Below are 24,435 nucleotides of genomic sequence, written 5' to 3' on the forward strand. Positions count from 1 at the left end.
ATTCCCTGGAGAAGGATGTCATGCTTGGTAGGGTGGAGGGTCGATGAAAGAGGGGGAGGCCTTCAACGAGATGGATTGATACGGTGGCTGCAATGATGAGCTCAAGTATAGCAGGGATTGTGGGGCTGGCGCGGGATCAGGCAGTGTTTTGTTCTGCTGTGCATGGGGTAGCTATGAGTTGGAAATGACTCGACGGCACTTAACAACAACAACAACAATGCATTTATACCATATTTTAGAGCCCCTAAGTTTGCCTGTATTTTCTTTGATGATCTTTATGGTTTTAGGTTTTACATTTAGGTCATCAATCCATCTAGAATTAGTTTTTGTATATGGTGTGAGACAGAGATCACGTTTCATTTTTCTGCAAATGGATATCCAGTTCTGCCAGCAACATTTGTTAAAGAGGCTGTCTCTTCCCCATTTAATGGGTTTCAGGCCTTTTTCAAAGATCCGCTGTCCATAGGTGGATGGATTTACTCCTGGGTTCTCAATTCTGCTCCATTCGTCTATGTGTCTGTCATTGTACCAATATGAGGCTGCTTTGACTACTATGGCTGTATAGTAGGTTTTGAGAAAGGTAAAGGTGAGGCCACCTACTTTTTTTTTTCTTTAGTAGTGTTTTGTTTATCTAGAGTCTCTTTCCTTTACATATAAATTTGGTAATTAGCTTTTCTATCTCTTTAAACGATGATGGAATCTGGATTGGTGCAAAAACGGCAAGGAGGCCACATTTCCTGACCTCCTCTAACCCCACAAGAGGAAAACTGAGTCACTATCAGTAACCTAAGTCTATTCCTGCAAGGCCAGACATGCTGCCTCCCTCTAGCCCTTTCACCAACTGTTCCTCCCAATGCACCCACCACCTCTCTCCTGGGCTTGATAATTCACTGCAGTGGCCACACAGAACTCACAGATTATGGAGTTTATTAGGGAAGCACCAGGCTACAATTCGAGTTCAGGAAAAAATACTCAGTCTCTCTCCCCAGCCTGCTGTCTCTCAACAGCCTCTCACAGTCTCTCCCAGCAGTGTGTGTCCCTTGGTGTCTCTCTCAGCAATGTGTATGTGTCTCTTGCATCTCTTTCCAAACAGCGTGTGTCTTGCAGGAGCGCATCCTTCCTCAGCCAGCAGTAAGAGAGAGTTCTGCCTCTAGGAGTCCTCCTTTTGAGTCTGGCAGAGTGGCCAAACCAACCGATCATAGTATCAGAATTCTAAGTACCTGAGAGAGAGCAGGAACCTCCCAGAATATTGCTTTGTGTTGCGCCCAACAGAACTACCCCAGGTGGATAACTTTTACAATCAGGAGCTCCTCAGTTGCTCACAGCAAATTCCACCACAGAGTTTACAAAGACTTTTGGCTAGAAAAGTCATACCAGGTAATTTACAACACCGCAATTGGTATTGCAGTATATCTGTAAATCACTTTGGGTAGTACTGTAATTTTTACAATGTTAAGTCTTCCTACCCATGAGCATGGTATATTTTTCCATTTATGTAGCTCTCTTTTGGGTTCTTGTAATAGTGTTCTGTACTTTTCTTGGTATAGGTCTTTTGTATCTCTGGTAAGATTTACGCTAAGTAAATCATCTTTTGGGTGGCTATTAGAAATGGTTTGGTTTTCCTGATTTCCTCCTCAGAGTTCTCTTTGTTAGTGTAGAGGAATCCTATTGATTTTTGTATGTTTATCTTGTACCCTGCCACTTTGCTGAAGGCTTCTATTAGTTCTAGTAGATTTCTTGCTGAGTCTATTTGATTTTCTATGTATTAGATGATATTATCTGCAAATAATGACAGCTTTACTTCTTCTTGGTCAATTTAGATGCCTTTTATTTCCCTGTCTTGCCTTAATGCTCTGGCTAGGACTTCCAATACAATATTAAATAGGAGTAGTGATAAAGGACATTCTTGTCTGGTTCCCATTCGCAAGGGGAATGTTTTCAGTCTCTCTCCACTGAGAATAGTATTGGCTATTGCTTTTGTGTATATGCCCTTCATTATGTTGAGGAATTTCCCTTCTACTCCTATTTTTCTGATTGCTTTTATCAAGGGGAGGTACTGGATTTTGTCAAAAGCCTTTTCTGTATCAATTGATATGATCATGTGGTTCTTTTCCTTTGTTTTATTTACGCAGTGTATTGCACTGTTTTTCTAATGTTGAACCATCCTTGCATACCTGGTATGAATCCCATTTGGTCATGATGTATTATTATTATTATTTTGATATGTTTTGGAGTCTATCAGCTAGAATTTTATTGATAATTTTTGCATTGATATTCATGCAGGACAATGGTCTGCAATTTTCTTTTTCAGTGATGCCTTTGCCTGGGTATTGTATCAGGGTGCTGCTTGCTTCACAGAATGAATTTGGTAGTTTTCTGTCCTTTTCTATATTTGAGTAGAATAGTTTGAGTAGAATTCAGCTCTTCTCTGAATGTTTGGTGGAATTCACCAGTGAAGGAGTCTTGCTAGGACTTTCTTTTTGAGGTTTTTTTTTTTTTTTTTATGACTTGCTCAGTTTCTTCTTTTGTGATGGGTCTGTTTGAAATTTTCAACCTCAGATTGCATTGGCTTGGGTAGGCGGTGGCCAAATGACAGCAAGAGATCTCTATTTGTGCCCATTCCAAAGAAAGGCTATCAGACAGAATGTGGAAATTATAAAACAATATCAATAATATCACACCCAAGTAAAAGTTGCTGAAGATAATTCAGAAACAGCTGCAGAAGTATACTGACAGAGAACTACCAGAAATTCAAGCAGGATTCAGAAGATGATGTGGAACAAGGGATATCATTGCTGATGTCAGATGGATCTTGGCTAAAAGCAAAGAATATTAGAAAGATGTTTATCTATGTTTTACTGACTATGCAAATACATTCAGCTGTGTGGATCATAAATTATGGATAACATTTTGAAGAATGGGAATTCCAGAACACTTAATTGTGCTCATGAGGAACATGTACATAGACCAAGAAGCAGTCATTCAAACAGAACAAGGGGCTACTGCAGGGTTTAAAATCAGGAAAGGAGTGTCAGGGTTGTATCCTTTCCCCATACTTATTCAATTTGTATGCTAAGCAAGTAATCAAGAAGCTGGACTATATGAAGAAGAATGTAGCATCAGGATTGGAGGAAGACTCATTAACAACCTGTTATATGCAGATGACACAACTTTGCTTGCTGAAAGTGAAGGACACTTGAAGCACTTACTAATGAAGTTCAAAGGCTGCAGCCTTCAGTACTGATTGCACCTCAACATACAGAGAACAAAAATCCTCACAACTGAACCAATAAGCAACATCATGATAAACTGAGTAAAGACTGAAGTTGTCAAGGACTTCATTTTAATTGGATCCACAATCAAAGCCGATGGAAGCAGCAGTCAAGAAATCAAAGGATGATTTCATTAAGCAAATCTGCTGCAAAAGGCCTCTTTAAAGTGTTTAAGAGCGAAAATGTCACTTTGAAGACTAAGGTGTGCTTGACCCTAGTCATGACACTTTCAATAACCTCATATACATGTGAGAGCTGAGCAATGAATAAAGAAGACCACAGAAGATGTGATGCATTTGAGTTGTGGTACTGCAGAAGAATATTGAATGTACTATGTTCTGCTAGAAGAATGAACAAATTTGACTCAAGGAAGGACAGCTAGAATGTTCCTTGGAAGTAATAATGCCCAGACTTGTCTCCCATACTTTGTTCATGTTATCAGAAGGGACCAATCCCGGGAGAAGGGTATCATGCTTGGTAAGGTTGATAGAAACAAAAACAAAACCTAAAAACCTCAAACTCTCTGCCACTGAGTTGATTCTGACTCACAGAGACCCCTGTTGAGTTTCCAAGGCTGTAAATCTTTATGGAAGCAGACTACTCCATCTTTCTTTTGTGGAGCAGCTGGTGGGTTTGAAACACTGACATTTTGGTTAGCAGCCAAAAGGCTTACACCACCAGAGCTCTTTTTGTAAGGTAGTGGGTCAGTGAAAAAGGGAACGACCCTTAATGAGATGGACTGGCACAGTGGCTGCAATAACAGGCTCAAGCATGGCAGCAACTGTGAGGATGGAACAGGACCAGGTGCCGTTTTGTTTTATGTCAGGCCACCATTAGTTGGAACCAACTGAACAGCACCTAATAACAACAGCAATAACACGCATGTATTTTGGGGAAAAAATAATTTAGCATAATTAATTCTAAGTTGAAAATTAGGGATATTCTGATATTTCTTATCAAAAAAGAAACTTGTGTGCATTCCTCTACATACCAGCATACCAGTGTTCTGGTATATTAGATTCCTTAGAATGTACAATGTTATCCTCTTTTAAAACGGCTCCAAAAAGCTTTGCTGAAAGTGATGATCTTATTATTAGAAGAATGATATAACAATATACAATTTAAAAAAAATAAAGGTAATCCTAAATGAAATCCTATCTTTACTGATGAAACAAATGTTTAAAGGATTAATGATGATGATATTTTGGTGAAAAAGGCAATCTGGTTTATATCAACAATATGAAACATAAACCAAGAAAACATTTAGTAGTTTCTCAGCTACAAGGAAAAAGAAATGTAGAAAAAAATTATACATATTCCACTTTCATCAGTAATTTTCCATGTTTTATTTTACCTATCAGTTGCTGAATTGCACCCTTTTCACAAAGATCCTTGTTTACAGTCTCTTCTTCAAGGTAGACCAGTGCTCTCAGGAGCCTTAAACTGTAACGCATCTGAGCAAACTTGTTGCCACGTCCACCTGTACCATGAAAACTGTTACCCTGACTCAAGAAGGGATCTGTGGGCAAAAATGAATAACTGACTTTACATGAAGAAATTTAAAATAGAAACCTTTTCAAATAAAAAGAAAAAAATAATAATAAAAAATAAATAAATAAATAAATAAATAAATAAATATATATATATATATATATATATTTATCTATAAGATTGGATAGAAGTAAAAATTTCATTTTTTTTTTGTTTGAGAAATAAGATTTTCCCTTTTCCTTCTTGTCCCAGAATGATGTGTTTTAAAATTTTACACAAATGTATCATATTGTATCTATCTTTTACATCTTGCTTCTGCTACTCAACATTATTTTTAAAATTATTCACATTGGCACAAATACCTCTAGGTCACTTTACACACATACAACACACACCTGTTGCCATCAAGTCAATTCTGACTCATGGCAACCCCTAGAATCCTGCTTTTCAGAATGCTTTCAGTATTTGTTTCATAAATAAGTCAGTTTATCTATGTAGCACCAGTACAAACTGTGCCACAATGAAGATTCTGGTCCATGTCCTCTTACTCCCATAGAGAAGAGTTTCTTCACATGACACCGGATTTATATAGAGTTTACCATATTGAATTTTACTACAAGTTGACAAATTATTTACCTAAGTGTTATGAGAATATAGTTTAAGACTAATTTTTGCTACTGTTAAATGTGAAACTGTAGTTCATTGTGTGTTTTCATGTTAAAATTTTGAGATTTTCTCTTTGATTGGCAGTCCATGCCCTTTGTCTACTTTTCTACCAAGTTCTTATTTTCTTGCTGATATATAGGAGTTCTTTATGAATCTGGATTCTAGTCCTTTATCAGTCACATGGGTAGTATATGTCTTCTCTCAATTTATAAACCGGTATCTTATTCAGTTTTTGTTACACAAACATTTCTAAATTTTACAGTGTTAAATACACCAATCTTTTCCTTTATAAGCTTAAGTTCCTATGTCTTTTTAAAGAAATTTTTCCTCATCCTGATATCATCAGGATATATTCCCATGTTTTCTTCTTAGAATATTATTGGTGAACTTTTCATATTTAGGTCTTTAATTCATTTTGCAATTGATTTTTTTTCCTCCACAAGGTCCATATCTAATTTTTAGGTTTCCACATGGAGGGCCAATTGCCCCAGTATGATCTTTCTTCCCCAACTGACAATATCATCTCTGGCAAATACCAACTTCCCATATACCCCATCATCTTGTCTACTTGTGGCCCAATACCACATAATTTTAATTACTATAGGTTTATGGTTGTTGTTGTTGTTATGTGCCGTCGAGTCGACCCCGACTCATAGCGACCCCTCCTTGGGTTTCCGAGGCAGTATCACTACGGAAGTAGGACTGCCCAACCTTCCTTCTGAGGAGTGGCTGGTGGGTTTGAACCGCCAGCCTTCTGGTTAGCAGTCAAGTGCTTTAGCCACTATGCTACCAGAGCTCCCATAGGTTTATGGTAGGTCTCAATAAACAATAGGGCAAGTCAATATGCATTCTTTAAGAAGTTCTTTTATTTATTTATTTATTTTTACAAGCTTCAACTTTGCCAACTTACAAAATAAGGTAAGCCTGTATTAAATTAAATGTAAAGCCTATATTAAAGACCTTGATATAATAAAAAAAAAAAACTGTTGCCATATTGAGTCAATATTTTTTTAGAAGTAGCTTTATGCTTAAAATTAAAAACATAAAATTCAGAACACTGTTCTTATTACTATGTGTGACTAAAAATGTAGATTTTTATTTATTTTGAACATTAACATTATCTCTAGCACCTAGAAACAGTACCTGGTACCTAAACCAAAACCAAACTCACTGCCATCGAGTTGGCTCCAACTCATAGGGATCCCTCCTTGGGTTTCTGAGGCAGTACCTCTATGGAAGTAGATTGCCCAACCTTCCTTCCAAGGAGTGGCTGGTGGGTTTGAACTGCCAGCCTTCTGGTTAGCAGTTAAATGCCTTAGGCACTAAGCTGCCAGAGCTCCCACCTGGTACCTAATAGGCATTTAATAAATATTTGTTGGATGAATGAATGAAAATACTGCCAGGACTTCGTATATTTTGCATAGGCTCAATAATATAAAAATATAACCAAATTATAGATATGATTTCTTTTAGTAAGAATATATATTATATTATTTATAACGTATTATTTATTTGCATTGATGGCAATTATGGTTCTAACATTTCTTGATGTTCAACTTTATATGAAACCTAAATCTAGTGTTATTTTCTTAAAACTTAACATTAAATTCACTAAAATTTGAGAAACATATTTGTATAATTTTCTCTTTGCTTTAATTTTATTCCTTTTTCTTTGCAGATATTGCCAGTTTGGTTGAAATTCATTGATTAGAATATCAACAGGAATTATAAATATTCTACTTTCATCAGTAAATGAACATTATATTCTACTTGTAAGTTGCTGAACTGCTCCCTTTTCACAAAGATCTTGAAGGGCCACTCACCTTCACTCTCACACCATTCTAGAAATGCAAGAACTTGAGCATTTCCTTGGCACAACATATACTCCTCTATTAATAAAGGGGCCACTGATGACAAAGTGGCAATTGCATGCAGTTGTAATTCTTCATGCTGTGCTGCAGACCATTCAATTATTTTGTGTTTCTCAGGTTTTTTCACATAGCTGAATAAAGCCAAAATAACTTTGCCATGAACTAACAGCTAAGAGAAAGGGAAAAAAAATTACTTTGTAGAAACAATTAAAACAACTTTATTTCATTTAAGAAAATTAGAAAATCCCAAATTTCATTTTTTATTGATGATAAAATATTTCCTTCCTAAATATCACCAACCTATGTTAGATACCAAAATCAAAACAAAATAAATCCAAAAATAACAGTAGCTGGTTATGATCCTCTTTCCTGGGCTATGTACTCCAGCTGATGATAATGTAAGTATTAATTTTTCTGCCTATGCTGCTCATATATACAATTTAGCTATTGTTTATGATAAAACCACAGAAGTAGAAAATTTGGGGCAAATAAACTTCTAGCATTTTCTCCCTCTTTCCTTTTTTAAAAAGTAAACAGTTTACAAACTCAATTCCGCACTATAAAAACTATTATTATTTTTTTTCCCTAAAGTATGACTTTGACTAATTTTTAACCCTAGACAACAGAACTTATACAAGCATCCCATCAAATGAATGTGTGTCAGGTTACACCCCACCCCACAGCCATCGAATTGGATTCAACTCACAGCGACCCCTCCTTGGGTTTCCGAGGTGATATCACTGTGGATGTAGATTGCTCAACTTTCCTTCCGAGGAGTGGCTGGTGGGTTTGAACCACCAGCCTTCTGGTTAGCAGTAAAATGGTTTTGGTACTACACCACCAGAACAATGTTTAATGACATGCTTAATGTTTTAAAAATGGTATTGAAGTCATCATTTCTATAAAACTAAAGCAAATAAAAATAACATCTATTATGAAAGTTAATATTATTACTGATTTTGGTGGTTACATATTTATGGTTTCTAAGGTAGTAAACAGTATCTCTGGTGGTACAGTGGCTAAAGCATTTCGAAGCTATTAGGCACCAATCAGTGGAAAAACCTGAATGAAAACAGGACCTAAGAATAGGATCCGTTTGCCAAAAATAGCAGCAGTCATACTGGAGGCTGACAATGGGAAAAAGAGACAGGTGGTGAGTGTATAAGTGCTGCCAGCTAGCGAACAGAGGAACACAGCACAGTACCTGATTACATAGATAACATCCAAACAAAAAAAAAAAAAAAAGAAAAGAAAAAGCAAAGAAAATGAAAATTGTGGGCAAGTCACTCCAGCATACAATTAAAAATTAAATATAAACACAAAAACATCACAATGCCTTGGAGACAAAAGACCATCAGAGTCTACACAAAGAAGCAAGATAAAGCAGGAGAAACAAGGGACCAGGTTACAGGCCCAAAACACATGCCAGAGGAAGAAGCAGCATCGGAACTCCCTGATAAGGAATTCAGAAGAATTATATTTAGTTACCTTCAATGAATTGAGAGACAGACCAAGGAAGACACTGACAAAATTGAGGAAAACACAGAGAAAACCTTAGAATGATTTCCAAAGATAATACAAGAACAAATGACAAAATAAGTGAAAAATTAGAGATGATAAAAACCTACAGATAAAAACCCAGAAGATTAGTACTGAATTTTCAGAAATAGATATCACATTGAACAGGCAAAGGACTAGAATTGAATCAATGGAAGACAGAATTAGTGAGATTGAAGGCAAATACCTCAATACTTCTTTGGAAACAGATCAATCAGAAAAAAGATCAAAACAAAATGAAGAAAGCCTAAGGTTCATATGGATACCATCAAAAGCAATAACCTACATGTATTTGGAATTCCAGAAGAGGAAGAGACAAATAAAACCACAGAGAAAACTGTTGAAGATTTGTTGGAAGAGACCTTTCCTGATATGATGAAAGATGAGAATATAGCCATTCAAGAAGTCCAATGAACCCCAAACAGGATAGACTCCAAAAGAAAATCACCAACACAGATCATCATCAAACTCACAAAAACCAAAGACAAGGAAAGAATCTTGAAAGCAACACAGGAAAAACAAAAAGTAACCTACAAGGGATAAGCAGTAAGACTAAGCTTGGATTTCTCAGCAGAAACCATGCAGGCGAGAAGAGAATGGGATGGTACATATAAAACCCTGAAAGAGAAAAATTTCCAAACAAGAATTATACACCCAGCAAAATTGTCCATCAAATATGATGGTGAAATTAGGACATTTCCAGATAAGCAGAAATTAAGGGAATTTGTTGAAACCAGATCAACCTTACAAGAGATGCCAAAGGGAGTCCTTTGGACAGAGAACCAACAACAGCAACCAACAACTGACCACTAAACACACATGGTGAGACAACCCAGAAACCAACCCAGCTGTGGAAGACTCCACAGTAAATAAGCCTACAAGATTGTAACAGGGAACCAGAGACATCAATTGACAAATGAGGACAACTATAAACCAAAAAGAGGGAAAAAATTGTGTAGTTACAGAACTTGTAAATGGTAGGAAAGTCAAGACAACTGCAAGATAGAATAGACTGTTCTAAACTTGGGAAAAAAATTATAAATCACAGGGTAACCTCAAAGAAAAATGATAAAACCTTCACATCAAAATAAAAAAGAGGACAAGCACAAATATTTAGCAAATACTAAAACAATAGCAACGAAGGAAGTGATAACATGATTCATAAGCAAAATGAGCTCAGCACAGAAAATTATATGGAACGAAGAAATCAGGAACACCACAAAAAAAACCAACAACACAAAACAAAATGACAGCAACAAATTTATACTTCCTGATAATTACACATCTGACAAGGAACTTACCTCTAAAATTTATTAAAAAAAAATTCCAACACCTCAACAACAAAAAGATTAACAATCCAATTTAAAAATGGGCAGAAGACATGAATAGACACTTCATCAAAGAGGATATTCAGGCAGCCAGTGAATACATGAAGAAATGCTCATGATCATTAGCCATCAGAGAGAGGCAAATCAAAATGATGAGATGCCATCTCTCCCCAGCACTAATGGTAGTAGTCAACAACACAGAAAATAACAAATGCTGGTGAGGATGTGGAGAGATTGGAACTCTCACACACTGCTGATGAGACTGTCAAATGATACAACCATTGTAGAAAACAGTATGGCGACTCCTTAAAAAGTTGGAATTAGAAATACCATTGGACCCAGCAATCCCATTACTAGATATATATCCTAAAGAAGTGAGAGCCAAGACAAGAACAGGTATATGCACATCCATGTTCACCACAGCACTATTTAAAAGAGCAAAAAGATGGAAACAACCTATGTGTCCATCAACAGAAGAATGGATAACCAAACTACGGTACATATACACAATGGAACACTATGTACCACTAAAGAATAATGTAGAATCTGCAAAGCACTGCATAACATGGATGTACTTGGAGGACATTATGCTGAGTGAAATAAGTCAATCACAGAAGGACAAATAGAGTATTAGTTCGTTATTGTAAAAAAGTCAAGGAGAGGTTTATATATAGAAGGAAATTTTCTTCGTTGGTTACCAGGGGTGGGAGGTGAGGTGAGGGAACACTGAAAAAAAAAAAGCACCCACTCTGCAGCAGAAAGATGAGGCAGTCTGCTTCCATAAAGATTTACCCTATGGAGGTAGCTCTACTCCGTCCAAAAGAAGGTCTTCATGAGTCTGAATCAACTCAACGGCAGCGGGTTTGGGTTTTTTTTGAAGATAGTAAATACCATGTGCTATTTTCTATTCAGTTTTTAAAATATGGGATTATTTTATAAAGACTTTTTCACAATAACATCTATACATTTTTTTCTGAATTCTCTATTACTCCACATAGAAAAAACACAAGATTTAAATTGAGAATATCTACCCTTAAGCCCCAGTCAGCTCTGGTTGTAGTTGTTGTGTGCCGTTGAGTCGGCCCCGACTCATAGTGACCCCTCCTTGGGTTGCTGAGGCACTATCACTACGCAAGTAGATTGCCCAACCTTCCTTCCGAGGAGTGGCTGGTGGGTTTGAACCGCCAGCCTTCTGTTAGCAGTCAAGTGCCTTAGGCACTATGCTACCAGAGCCAGCTCTGGCTAGAGACAAGTTATTTAACCTCTCCCTCAGCCTTAATTTATTGTAAAACAGGAATGAGAATAACAAATAATTCTAGAATTAAGAAGGAGCTCTTGTGGTGCAGTGCTTAAAATGTTCCATTGCTAAGCAAAAGGTCAGAGGTTTGAACCTACCAGCTGCTCCCCAGGACAAAGTTGAGGCAGTCTGCTTCACTCAAGATTTACAGCCTTTGAAACCCTACGGGGGCAGTTCTACTCTGTCCAGTAGGGTCACTAAGAGCTGGAATTGAATCTATGGCAGTGGGTTATTTCTAGAATTAAGTGGAAAATGTTTTTAAATATTCTGTGAACTGTAAAGAGCAATACACATATTATTATCACCACTATTAGTGGACCAGAAATATATGTTGTAACAAAAAAATAGTTGATTCCACTGCTCTCAAAGTACTTTAACAAGTTTAACATTATTTTTTGTCCATTTGACTCTGTGGCCTTCATAATACTGTAAAATCAACTACAATTGGCTTATAAACTGTAATGTAAATTATATTTCTTTATAGTTGTCATTTTAATGGTTATATAATATGCCACTCTAATAATAAACCATATTTTATCGAATGGTTATTAGACATTTCAGAAAATATATTTAAATTCTATATTGTTGCTCTTGTTCACTGTCAAGTCAGCTCCAACTCATGATGACCTAATGTACAACAGAGCAAAACGCCGCCCCACCTGCACAATCTTCAGGTGTGTTGGTATGTTTGAGTCTGTTGTTGGGGCTACTGTGTCAATCATCACATTGAGGTTTTTCTGATGTCAATAACAGTTATAACATAATTGGCAATTTAAACCCAGCGAGGGGCTCCTCAGAAGAAAAGGACTGGCCATCTGCTTTTGATGTGCTTCCATAAAGATTACAGCCAAGAAAACCCTATAAGGCAGTTTTATTCTGTAACACAGGGGGTCACCGTGAGTCAGGGACTGACTCAACGGCTGACAACAATACTTGTGAAGACAATCTTCTTTTCTGAGCATTGTAAAAAATACATGGTCCTCAAAGTGGCAATACTAAGAAAAGTCTGAGTTCATTTAATCTTCATAATAATCCCATGAGGTAGGTGTTATCCCCATTTTGAGGTTGTGGTATCTGGGTTGTAAAGAAATAAACTTATTCGAGACCACAGAGCTAAAAAGTCACAGAACTGGGATTCTGCCTGACCAAAGCCTTAACGGCTATACAGGCAGCCTAGGGATTACAAATGAATTCTGTTCCTAAATCTGTCTTTAAGTTGAATTTGTACATAAATTGGAACAGTTTGGTATGATTCCTACTAACGTCAGCTAGTCAAATGTTTGTTTTAGTGTGCAGTATAACTTTGTATGAATAAAAACTTTAAAGAAACACTTTCAGATAAACTAAAACATTTTTAACATAATGATATAGTTATAATAATAATGTTCTTATGTGTGACTTCTGTTATTATAAACTATTGCATGTTGTCAGTGGTGTAGGGAGCGAGTACTCTGTGGTCTCAAGGTGGCCAGTGGTGGCCTACGCTCAATTTCACAACCTCCTCTGGGACCTCCTCTGGCCACAGGAAGGATCTCATCCCTCTCACATCTGGACTCTCTTCCTCCCCCGTTCCTGAAAGCCTAATGCCCAGCTCAGGCTACACAGAATGGACTAGGGGTGCAGCTGAGGTAAGGCTGGACACAGCTGGGACAGCCAGGGTTTGGGTCAAGGTATGGGGTTGCTGTGCTGTGTCCAACTGCAAACGATGCTAAAGTGGCACCCAGCCAGGCAGTGCATAGTGAAACCAGTTCTGCACCTGCAGCCTTCTGCCTGGCTCAGGGCCTTGCTAGCCCCAGACAGAGCCTATGATGACTCTGATGGTTCCTTGGCCTTTTGGTGGAGGTGTTGCATGGCTGCCCACCAAAGCCAACCTGGGCTTGGTTCGAGGGGGTGCCATGGGGTCTGGGGCTGGGTAGGTGTGGGTAGTACCCACTGGCTGCTACAGGATGAGTTGGCTGCTGCAAGGCTGCTGTGGGACTAGTCAGGAGTGAGGCAGGACACCACTTGGCCCCTTCCCATGCCTAGTCTCTGGATTTGAGCTCAAGGAAAGATAAATGGAGTTGGTTTGTAGCTACGCATTGTACGTAAGTCAGACAATCCAATGTGGGTACTGCCCGTACAGTATCACCTTTATGTTATCATTCATGACACTATAGCATAAATTCAGACTGCTTTTACCCCTTGGTGCTTGAAAGAGTTTAGGACTCTTTCTGGAATGAATTTTACTTGTGGCTTACCACAGTTTAGCAAAATCACCTAATCTCTTTGAGAGTCAGTTTCTCCTATTAAAGAACTAATATAATATTTTGCTCTGGTTACAAAGCTGTTGTAAGGTTGAGATGTAGACTTTGTAAACTATATAGCAATAGAAAAATGTATTACTAATAATTCCATTAGTTAAGTTACATGCTGTGTTAAGTTAAACTTCCTGTTAGTCTTACAACTCTTTCAAGCATCATTACTCTGATCAGAGACAGAATATTAGGCTGGATAGGAGTATATGGAACTTCTTTATGTTCTGTTATTCAGGAGATCTTAATATATTAACAAATATTTCAGGTTCTCTTTGTTTTTCCTTGGCTTATATGGTTTAAATTTAGGTAACTTCACTGTTTATTAACAGATAAAGAAATAAAAATTTTAAAAGCTAAAATTTGAGCCAGTATGAGTTTACTTTCTATAGCAAGATTTGGATAGATGAAAGAATTGCAGTCATAACTTAAAGTTATACTACTACAAAATGAGATAATTTTCATTTACTTTTTGGTTTTGATTATCTTTACCTGTATAGTAGATAAATCTTTACATAAGATCACAATTATGTTGAATAGCAATTTCTTCAACTCAAAATCCTCATAGGAATTAGTAAGCTTAAGACCTTTTACCAAAGAATTCTGACTTTTAACTGTAGGGGAGAAAAGAGTAAAATGAAAGTTAATATGATATTCAAGATTCATTAAGAGCATTATAAGAGGTTGAATTTTTTTTTTTATAGTTCTTACCTTCATTAAAGGTTGCAAACAGTATTAAATCTTGGGTAAAGCCACTTTCCTGACATAAATACATAAAACAAGCAGGGGGATTAATTAATCAAATGGAAATTAAGATATAGATGTCCTATATTTACCTCATTATAAGTACCCTTCTAGATACACTTATTGTCATTTTTTAATTAATAAAGAACTAACAATAATAAGGCAGGAAAACAATGAAATAAAACATATTGCCAGATAAATTTATAATTTATTTAATTTTAAACTAATGTCTGTAGCTTTTAAGAAATACTTTACATTATCCAAAGACTATTTAACAAAATTTTGTAAAATATTGTTCATGCCTGACAGAAATATTCAAGTTGGACCTTGTTCATTAGGGAGAGTTTGCAAGGACAAATCTTGGGCTTTTGAGCTGCAGTCTCATATGTCTACTACTTTAGGATCTACATGGTTTCTTTAAAATTGAAGATGATACTCCTTTGACTCACATTCATCAAATTCATACATGAATGTTTGCAAGGATGGTAATAAGAACTTGCTGACTGATGAGAGGCTTCAAGAAAAATATAAATGTCCATCTACACAATGCAGCCTTAACTAGGACTCTACTGTAGGATTGTTTCTCTGTTTGCACAGTATAAATTCCATGACGCTTCTCTTATATTTGGATCACATGATGACCACTGATAAGAGGATGAAGTCTTCACAGCCAAAGTTCCTTGAAGTACAATTTAGAAAGTATGCAGCTAATGTGTAAACAATGTTGCCAGTGAACTCTAAGATTTCAATCATGCAATGATTTTCACATCATAAAATATGGTATGGTTATGTTACTTGGGTAGCGCAGTGCCTAAGGCACTAACCAGAAAACTGGCAGTTCAAATCCACTGGGCACCCTGTGGAAGGAAGATGAGGCAATCTACTTCTGTAAAGATTTACTGCCTTGGAAACCCAACTTTCTAGGAGTTGCTATGAGTCAGAATTGACTTGATGGCAGTGGGTTTGGTTTTTTTTTTTTTTTTTTTTTTTGGTAATATCAGGACTGTACCTTTTTACTTGTCAACCTTGGGCTTGTCAGCCTCAGCAGCCAGCACCTGAGTGAAGGAAAGCCTCTAGCTTCAGTGGGCTGGGAGAAGGCATAGCTGAAGCCCAAGAGTGAGGGGCTTTGAACTCGGACTTAAAACCTCCAAATTGTAAGAATAAACTCCTGTTTGATAAGGCCATCCCATTGGTGGTATACTCTTGTCAGAGCAGCACTAGATAACCAGAACAAATACCAATTATCCGATCAGAAGAACAGAAAGAAAAATGAATGGAAAAAAGTGAAGAAACACAGAGACCCATGTGGTTGTTAGGTACATTCAAGTTGGTTCTGACTCAGAGCGACCTTATGTACAATAGAATGAAACATTGCCCAGTCCTGTGCCATTCTTCAATCGTTGCTATGTTTGAGCCCATTGTTGCAGTCACCATGTAAATCCATCTCATTAAGGGTCTCCCACTTTTTTGCTTACCCTCTACTTCACCAAGTATGAAATTCTTCTCCAGGGATTGGTCCCTAATGATAAGGGACCAAAGCACAAGAGATGAACTCTGACCACTCCACTTCTAAGGAGCATTCTGGCTATACTTTTTCCAAGACAGATTTGTTTACACCACAGTTCAAAGGCATCAATTTTTCTGTGGTCTTTCTTGTTCTACATTGTTCAACTTTTGCATGCATGTGAAGCTACTGAAAATACCATGGCTTGGGTCTTCAAAGTGACAGGCTTGCTCTTTAACACTTTAATGAGGTCTTTTGCAGCAGATTTGCCCAATGCAATAGGTCATTTAATTTCTTGACTATTGCTTCCATGGGTGTTGATTGTGGATCCAAGCAAAATGAAATCCTTGATAACTTCAATCTTTTCTCCATTTATCATGATGTTGCTTATTGATCCAGTTGTCAGGATTTTTGTTTTCTTTATGTAGAGGTGTCATCCATACTGAAAGCTATAGTCTCTGATCTTCACCGGTAAGTGCTTCAAGTCTTCTTTACTTTCAGTAATCAGGTTGCGCTATGTACATCGTAGGTTGTTAATGAGTCTTCCTCTAATCCCGATACTGTGCACTTCTTCATAGAGTCCAGCTTCTTGGATTATTTACTCAGCATACAGATTGAATAAGCATAGTGAAAGGATACAACCCTGATGTACAACTTGCCTGATATTAAACCACCTGGTTTAAACCACACACCTGTGAGACACTATCAACAAGTCAAACATACAGGTAAGGAAACATACAGAAGAAAAGAAGAGAATCAGGCTGAAAAATTCTTGAAGAAAGAATGGACAAAATTTTCTATATTTGGTGAAAGACATATTATTTACATATTCCAGAAGGGCTGAGAACCCGTAGCACAATAAATACAAAGAAAATCACACATTTTGATTTTCTGTAAAGCTGCTGAATAGAGTGAGTGAAAATATCCATTGGTAAGAGGGCAAATCTTGAAAGCTGCCAGGGAAAAATTGATACAGGAGGACAACAATTCCAATCACACAAGCTTCTGGTCTGAAACAATGGCGACCAGAAGACATGGAACAAATATCATTTAAGTGCTGAAGGAGAAAAATTTTCTACATAGAACTCTATATCCAATGAACATACACTTTAAGAATTAAGGTAAAATAAAGATATTTTCAGATAAAAGAAAACTAAGAGAATCTGTTGCCAGCAGCCAGCAGATCTACACCATAGGAAATGCTACAAGAAGTTCTTCAGGTAAAAGTGAATTAATACCAAATACCAGATGGAAACTTAGATCTCAGGAAGAAAAGCAAAGCATCATAAATGGTAAATATGTGGGTCAATTATAAAATATGTGGAGGATCCCAAATTTCCAAAGGGAAGCAAAGAAGAATCGGCATAATGACAAGTATATTGGTAACCATTACAATATAACTTGGCATTTCAGCAAAATACGTAAATATTAAAACACAGTTTTAAAACTCCCTTCCCACACATCTACCACTTTAACAATTAAAATGAATGCAATTTGATTTGTACTTACAATCATTGGTGCTCCAGGATTTTGAGCTATAATAGTAGTGATTACTAATACATCATTTCTCAGTTGACGATCGTAATGACTAAAACCTCTCATAAATAGATTTTTAAATACTTCCTTCAAAGTCCTAGAAAGTAAAATCATATTTTTATGTTCTATGGGAATACTGTTTGTTCTTCAACAAATTCCTCTTTTATATTATAATATCCATTTCTAATCTTATTCCTATTTCCAAATCTATCTCTAATTCACTGTGTACTTGGTAAGAATACCCCAATCCATTTCATACGTGGTAACTAGAGTAACGCGCTAAAATAAAGATTCAATCATGTCATTTTCCCTTCTCTTTGTTCTTAGAATAAAGTTCTACCTCCTGAAAAGAGCTGACCTGGCCTTTCATATTATAGTCTCTGCTAATAGCTCTCACCATTGTACGCTGTAATTTTTTTTTTTTAAGAAATAAACTGCCAAAAAATTATATTTCAAATTAAACTCAAAATTTTTATTATTTTTTAAAGAATTTGTTTTACATTCATTACGTGTACATTTAGTTTCACTCCCCATTTACCATGCCCAACCCTAACCCAGTCTCCTCCCCTCCCTGCCCTCCCATTACCCCAACCCACCTGCCCCTCACAGTTATGCACTCCTGTTTGTCCTGCATTTCCTCCCTGTGAATGCTGCCCCTCTGGTGCCCTGTGGTCTATTGCTCCAAGGGATGTATTTCCATAGAATATGTAGGTGCGCCACCCTGTGTTAAGTGGTCTGCATATATGTCTTGTTAACTATTGGGATGAGAGTCAGCCTTTGGGAGTGAGTTTTATTCCAGGCCCAGAATGTATCCCAGCACCATAGTATTGGGGGTCTCATCAGACTCCATCTGACCAGTAATTCTGGTCATTATTAAGTTTTTGGATTTTGTTCCAGGTTTTTCCTCCCACTGTATCCAGGATCTCCAGATTTGATCCTCTCCCAAGTGGTGTACATTTTGCTCTCACCATACTGGTTTTTTTTCAGGTTTTTAATTTTGCTAAATCCTATTTTCACTTCTGTTCCCTATATCTATTATGCTGTCTGCATGCAAACCCTCTATTACCAATGACTAATCAATCATTCAGGTAACAGATTAGGGTTCATTTCCTAAGTGGAGCATTTGTCTTAACACTGCAAGCCTGGGTCAGTTCCCTCTGTGATGGATATTTGTTATTTTGCCTCCTGGGACCCACTTGTTCTTGTAACAGTACTCTAATTTTCATCCAGGTATCCAATCCTCCCTAACTCTTGGTCCTATAAAGCTGTCTTTAGCTACCTTTTAGGCCATTTGTAGCACTCCTTCTCTCTGGCATCGGTAATTAGCTCTGGATGGTCATATGATCTACATCAGGCCATTTAGGGCCAACATGAATTCAATCCTTTTTTTGGGGGGGGTGGCTTTCAGAATAGTAAGATTTTTCTTCTGCTTTATTTGGTGTTATGATGATGTGAAATTGGACTTCCTAGGGCTCAGTACATGGAGCTCAAAAATGAAGCCAACATAGTGGAAGACAGTGTAGGAGGTGAAGAGGGCCCGACTCCTGACACTGTCTGAGCCTTGAATCAGCATTTGTAGACATTTTGATGTCTATAAAGGACTCTGTACATATGACTTCATAAATTCCCTATATTGCTTAAGTCAGTTGGGTTAAATATTTTTTTGTCATTTGCACCCAAAAATTGCTACTTCATTCTTTTCTGAAGAACACACCTCTCTTTTAGTTGTTTCTGTGCTTGTCTATCTTGCCTGTCATATTGTAAATTCCATGAAAATAGAGACTATACCTTCATTGTTTTCAATTTTATTTTTATTGCCTAGTGCTGAACCTGGCACAGAACAGATAACAATTATTTGTTGAGAAAATGAATAAGCAACTTGAAGGCTTGCTCATATTTTACTGCTAGTGCTTAGTGCAGCAGTTGGATGATAGCACTCAATAATGCATTAATTGAATGAATCAATGAAACAGTTCTTCTAAATGTTTCATTTTACTTTATACATATTCAAACACACAATTTGGTCTTATTAGCAAGCTATTTCAAGAGCTGTTCTATAGAAAAGCATGGCTTGTAATTGTGCAGATTCATGTATACTTGAACACAAGACAGCTGTCTGAAACACAGCCATTATGTTAATCAAAAGCCTACTAGAACACAGATTCAAACAAAGATGTTATATCTCTGGCTAACATTTAAGAATTGAATTTTTTTTTTTAACCATATATACTTACAATAAGCATTCCAAATTACTAAGCTGTTGGATAATTTCTTCTTTTGAGGATTTTTCCAGTAAGTTCCAAAGTATTTCTGATGAACGAAACAGAAGTTGTCCAGAGGGATCTGGGTCATTGAGGTGAGCACAGATTCCTCTGGCTGCTTGTGCTTTCATCATAAAAGTACAATTAACTTCTAAAAATAAATGTTAAAGTATTAATGTTATATAGTTTTCCATGGTTAGTTGGGAACAAAAGAGAAAGAAGTGCTCATATTTAATAATACTGTGCATACCAGAAGTTGACAGATGTTGCAGAGCTTTAAGTACCCAGAGTTTCTCAACAAGTTGATTTTCAAGCAAGGCCATTGACTGGACCATTGTTTTTGCCAATCCTCCAACTTCAGCCATTTGAATCTTGTACGATGAGCTAGCTTGCTGGTAACCTACCAACAGTTAATTAAGAAATATGTACAGTAGTTTCACATAATGATTGCCTACATTAAGACAAAGAAATTAATAACTTATCACCAAACAACTCCAAAACTTTAAAAAAGTGTATGGCATTTAAAAATGGCATAGCACAGGATAGACTATACACTTTTTCTGTAGAGGGCCAGACAGCAAGGGACCAAATATTTTAGGCCATATGGTTTCTGTCTCAACTACACAACTGCAGTTGCAGCCCCAAAGCAGCTGTAGATAATACATAAATGAATGGGTGTGGCTGTGTTCCAATAAAACTTCGCTTATAGTGGGCCAATTTTGACCTGTGGACCACAGTTTGCTGATGCCCTGGTGTAGAATTTGAAACAGCACCACCAATTTTGGGGGCACATCTTAAATTATGAAAACATTTTTTTTTAATTGTCAGTAGGTAAGCCTTTCTGTAAAGGAAAATAGCATGGTTACAAATATTGAATGCTTTCCCTATTTAAGTCAAGGCATTACTTCAGTGCTCTCAAGGACAGTTCTGTGGTGTCAGCAATGCAATAGAAGTGAAAACATAAATGCTAGTGGATTTAATGGTACTTTAAAAAAACACCCAAACTCACTGCCGTCAATTCAAACTCAACTCATAGCGACCCCTCCTTGGGTTTCTGAGGTGGTATCACTATGGAAGTAGATTGCCCCACCTTCCTTCTGAGGAGTGGCTAATGGTCTTGAACCGCCAGGCTTCTGGTTAGCAGTCAAGTGCTTAGGCACAATGCTACCAGAGCTCCTAGGGAAGTTTAATTCATGGTGACACGTTTTATAAGAATTTCCTTCTGCCTTAGTTCCCAACTATTTTCAATGAGAGGAATTAAAACACTGGAGACTACTTGCTAATTTGATTTTTCTCCCAGTGCTATCACTTTTTAAACTCCCTTGCTTCCTGACTTTTGAGACCAACTAGATTCTTTAACTTTTCCAGACTTCTGATCCAGTATGGAGTTTGATCTCTGGCTGTAGAGAATCCTTTGTCCATTCCTGTGATGGGCTCTATGTTATGCCAAAGCTACTAACTATAGGTATTTTAAAAGGCCTGAAAAGAATGAAGAGAAAAGCAAAACTGGTCTGTAATTCCACCATGTAACAACATTAACATTTTTGTATACTTAGTTCTGATATTCTTAATATATGTATATAATTTTTACTATAAACTGTCTATAGAATTTTATATTCTACTCTACCTAACATTTTATTGTCTCATGCTACAGAATATTTCAAAATGATTATTTTATTTGCATAATAACCCATATGGATGAACCAAAATTATACTTTATATTACTGTATCTTTCTATTGTATTTACATTTCCTTAGAAGGATATAGTATATAAAGGTTTGTTCCTTACCCAAGGACTGAGCTCATTCAATAGCCCTACTGAAGGCTCTTCAGGTGCAGTGTCAGATGCCCACCTATGCTCATCACTTGAAACCAACTGTGTGACAATCAGAGCAACTTAAGGATCCTAATTTTCAAAGTTCAATCAAATTAAGATCAATCTTACTTCTCTGAACCTCAGCATTCCTCTGTCTTAACTTCAGCATTGTTCTCTTTTCCTTTAGATCTTAAAATAAAAAGGATACTTATAACTTACCAAAGTTAACCCTCAAAAACCAAAAACAAAACCAAACTCACTGCCACTGAGTCAATTCTAACTCATAGGGACCTCCACTGGGTTTCCAACACTATAAATCTTTATGGAAGCAGACTGACTCACCTTTCTTCTGTGGATCAGCTGGTGAGTTCAAACCACTGACCTTTTGGTTGACAGCCAAATGCCTTAACCACTACACCACCAGAGCTCCTTATGATTAACCCTAAGCTTGCGTTATTGATTCCATCCTCTCATACTTCCTTTGGGAGCTCTGGTAGCATAGTGGCTAAGACACTTGACTGCTCACCAGAAGGCTGGCGGTTCAAACCCACCAGCCACTCCTCGGAAGGAAGGTTGGGCAATCCTACTTTCGTAGTGATACTGCCTCGGAAACCCAAGGAGGGGTCGCTATGAGTCAGGGCTGACTCGACGGCATATAACAACAACAACAACATATCCCATATGGGAGCGCTGGTGGCATAGTCCCTAAGGCATGTGACTACTAACCAGGAGGCTAGCGGTTCAAACTCACTAGCCACTCCTTGGAAGGAAGATTAGGTGATCGATATCCATAGAGGTACTGCCTCAGAAACCCAAGGAGGAGTTGCTATGAGTTGAACTGACTTGATGACAGTGAGTTTGGGTTTTGTTTTTTTTTTTTTTGGTATTTCTCATATAATGGCTTCTTGCTCTTTTGCCTACAAGCTTCATTTCTACCTATTCTAAAAACAAGTAACAAGAATAAAACATAAATACTTTCTTTGATCTTATTATCAGTTGAGTTATCCTCCCCCATCTTATTTTTCTTTATCCTCTGACCTTAAAATATGTCTGCATTAATTGTTTCTACTTTCTCATTCCCAACTCCACTGCCTCTACATACAACTCATTCATTCTTTAATTCTACATTTGCTTCAGCACTGTATAGCAATTGATCTGCCAAAGATTAACTACAACGTTTCAGATACCATGTAAGTTGCCTTTTTCATCCTCAATTTCAGGGGCTTCCACAGTATGACACTGAGGCCATTGTTTCCTTTATCCAACATTTCATTCATTGGCACACATGACATGTCAGTCTTTAGCTCTTATCCCTCTTCTTTGATTCTCTCTTTGCTGCCATTCTTTAAAGGTAATTCTTTAAAACTTCAACAGAGGTATTCTTCATGATGGCATTCTTGGTTCTTTGCTGTCTATATGTTCTGTCTCCTGGAAAATTCACCCATTCTGATGGCTTCAACTTTCATTTCTATTTGGGTGAATTCTAAACCTGTGTTTCTGGTCCCTGCTGTTTTTAGAATTCAGTGTTTATTGTGTACCAAACAGTTCCACCTGAATATCTCATCAACACCAAAATTTAACATTTTTAAATCTCATGATTTCTTTACTTAAGATGTCTTCAAATTTTCCCTTATTTATAATAATCTTTATTTTGAACAAAACCAAACCTGCTGCCATTGAGTCAATTCTGACTCAGTGCAACTCTACAGGATAGAGAACTGCTCCACAGGTTTCCAAAGCTGTAATCTTTAAGGAAGCAGACTACCACATCTTTCTCCTGTGGAGCAGCTGATGGGTTCAAACCACTGACCTTTTGGTTAGCAACTAAGCACTTAACTACTGTGCCACCAGGGTTCCTTATTGTTTAGAACTATCAAAGATTTATTTTCACCTGTCAGAAGGAACATATAGACCTAATATTATTTATGTATTTCCTCCCTTATTAGATAGATTATAAACTACAGAAACTATGAAGGCAGGAAATATGGCTTAAATAACATGATACCTTCCACATTGTAAGTGCCCCTGTCTTGATACTACCATTTCAATAAGGTTCATTTTACCATATATATTAAGATTCCTTAGCTGTAATATGTAGAACTCTGCCCAAATATGATTGAAAGTGGTATTACTATTAGAAATTTAACATCTAGCTGTGTGGGACAGATATTATGAATAATTATAAAAGGTTATAAAATTTTAAAATATTTAAAAATATTATCAACAGTATTAAATAATATAAATTAATAGAATCAGTCATTATACTTAAACTAATTTGAATGTGACTATAAAAATTGCATAATTAAGCATTAGAATGAAAGTATCATGCAAACCTAATATTGAAAAAATACATTTTTCAAAATTAAAATGATCAAAGAGCTCAAAACCATACAATTTTAAAAAACATGTTGCATTGGTAAGCCCTCTATGTCTTTGCAAGTTAAAAGAGACACAGGACAGAATATTCCATTTTCTAAAGACACAAATTATTATTGAATGACCACTGAAAATTTCACCTGTGATATGCTTCTTTGGTGGTTCTGCATGATAAAAATCAATAATACACTTACAAATTTGTATCCTCAAATCAGAACTTGGTATTTTCATTAAGTCACCTGCCAGAAAAATGAGTGCTATTTAGTAACTGTCATAAGTTGATTTGCAAATTTAAGCATAAAATACCAATAATGTAATCATTATTAAAAATATCCTCATTAGAGAACCTACAGATTGGGAAAAAATATTTGGTAATAACATATCTGACAAGGGACTTATCTCTAGAATTTATAGAACACTCCAAC

At 36.8% G+C, this 24,435-nt stretch overlaps 1 protein-coding gene across 1 annotated transcript in view; it reads right to left on the reverse strand.

The window, feature by feature from the left end:
* The window catches only part of CFAP69 (cilia and flagella associated protein 69), a 133,590-nt gene that overhangs the window by 55,196 nt on the left and 53,959 nt on the right, over window positions 1-24,435 (reverse strand). Inside the window, exons 6-13 of the mRNA XM_007939831.2 lie at window positions 24,151-24,249; window positions 20,069-20,218; window positions 19,792-19,969; window positions 17,531-17,654; window positions 14,485-14,533; window positions 14,266-14,387; window positions 7,253-7,469; window positions 4,627-4,791 (exon numbers count right to left, since the gene is read on the reverse strand). Coding sequence (XP_007938022.2) covers window positions 4,627-4,791; window positions 7,253-7,469; window positions 14,266-14,387; window positions 14,485-14,533; window positions 17,531-17,654; window positions 19,792-19,969; window positions 20,069-20,218; window positions 24,151-24,249 — 1,104 coding nt within the window. The remainder of the gene's footprint in view (window positions 1-4,626; window positions 4,792-7,252; window positions 7,470-14,265; window positions 14,388-14,484; window positions 14,534-17,530; window positions 17,655-19,791; window positions 19,970-20,068; window positions 20,219-24,150; window positions 24,250-24,435) is intronic.

Source organism: Orycteropus afer, unplaced genomic scaffold (genome assembly GCF_000298275.1).
Source record: "Orycteropus afer afer isolate SDZICR_OR568_19922 unplaced genomic scaffold, OryAfe1.0 scaffold00063, whole genome shotgun sequence".
NCBI lineage: Eukaryota > Metazoa > Chordata > Mammalia > Tubulidentata > Orycteropodidae > Orycteropus > Orycteropus afer.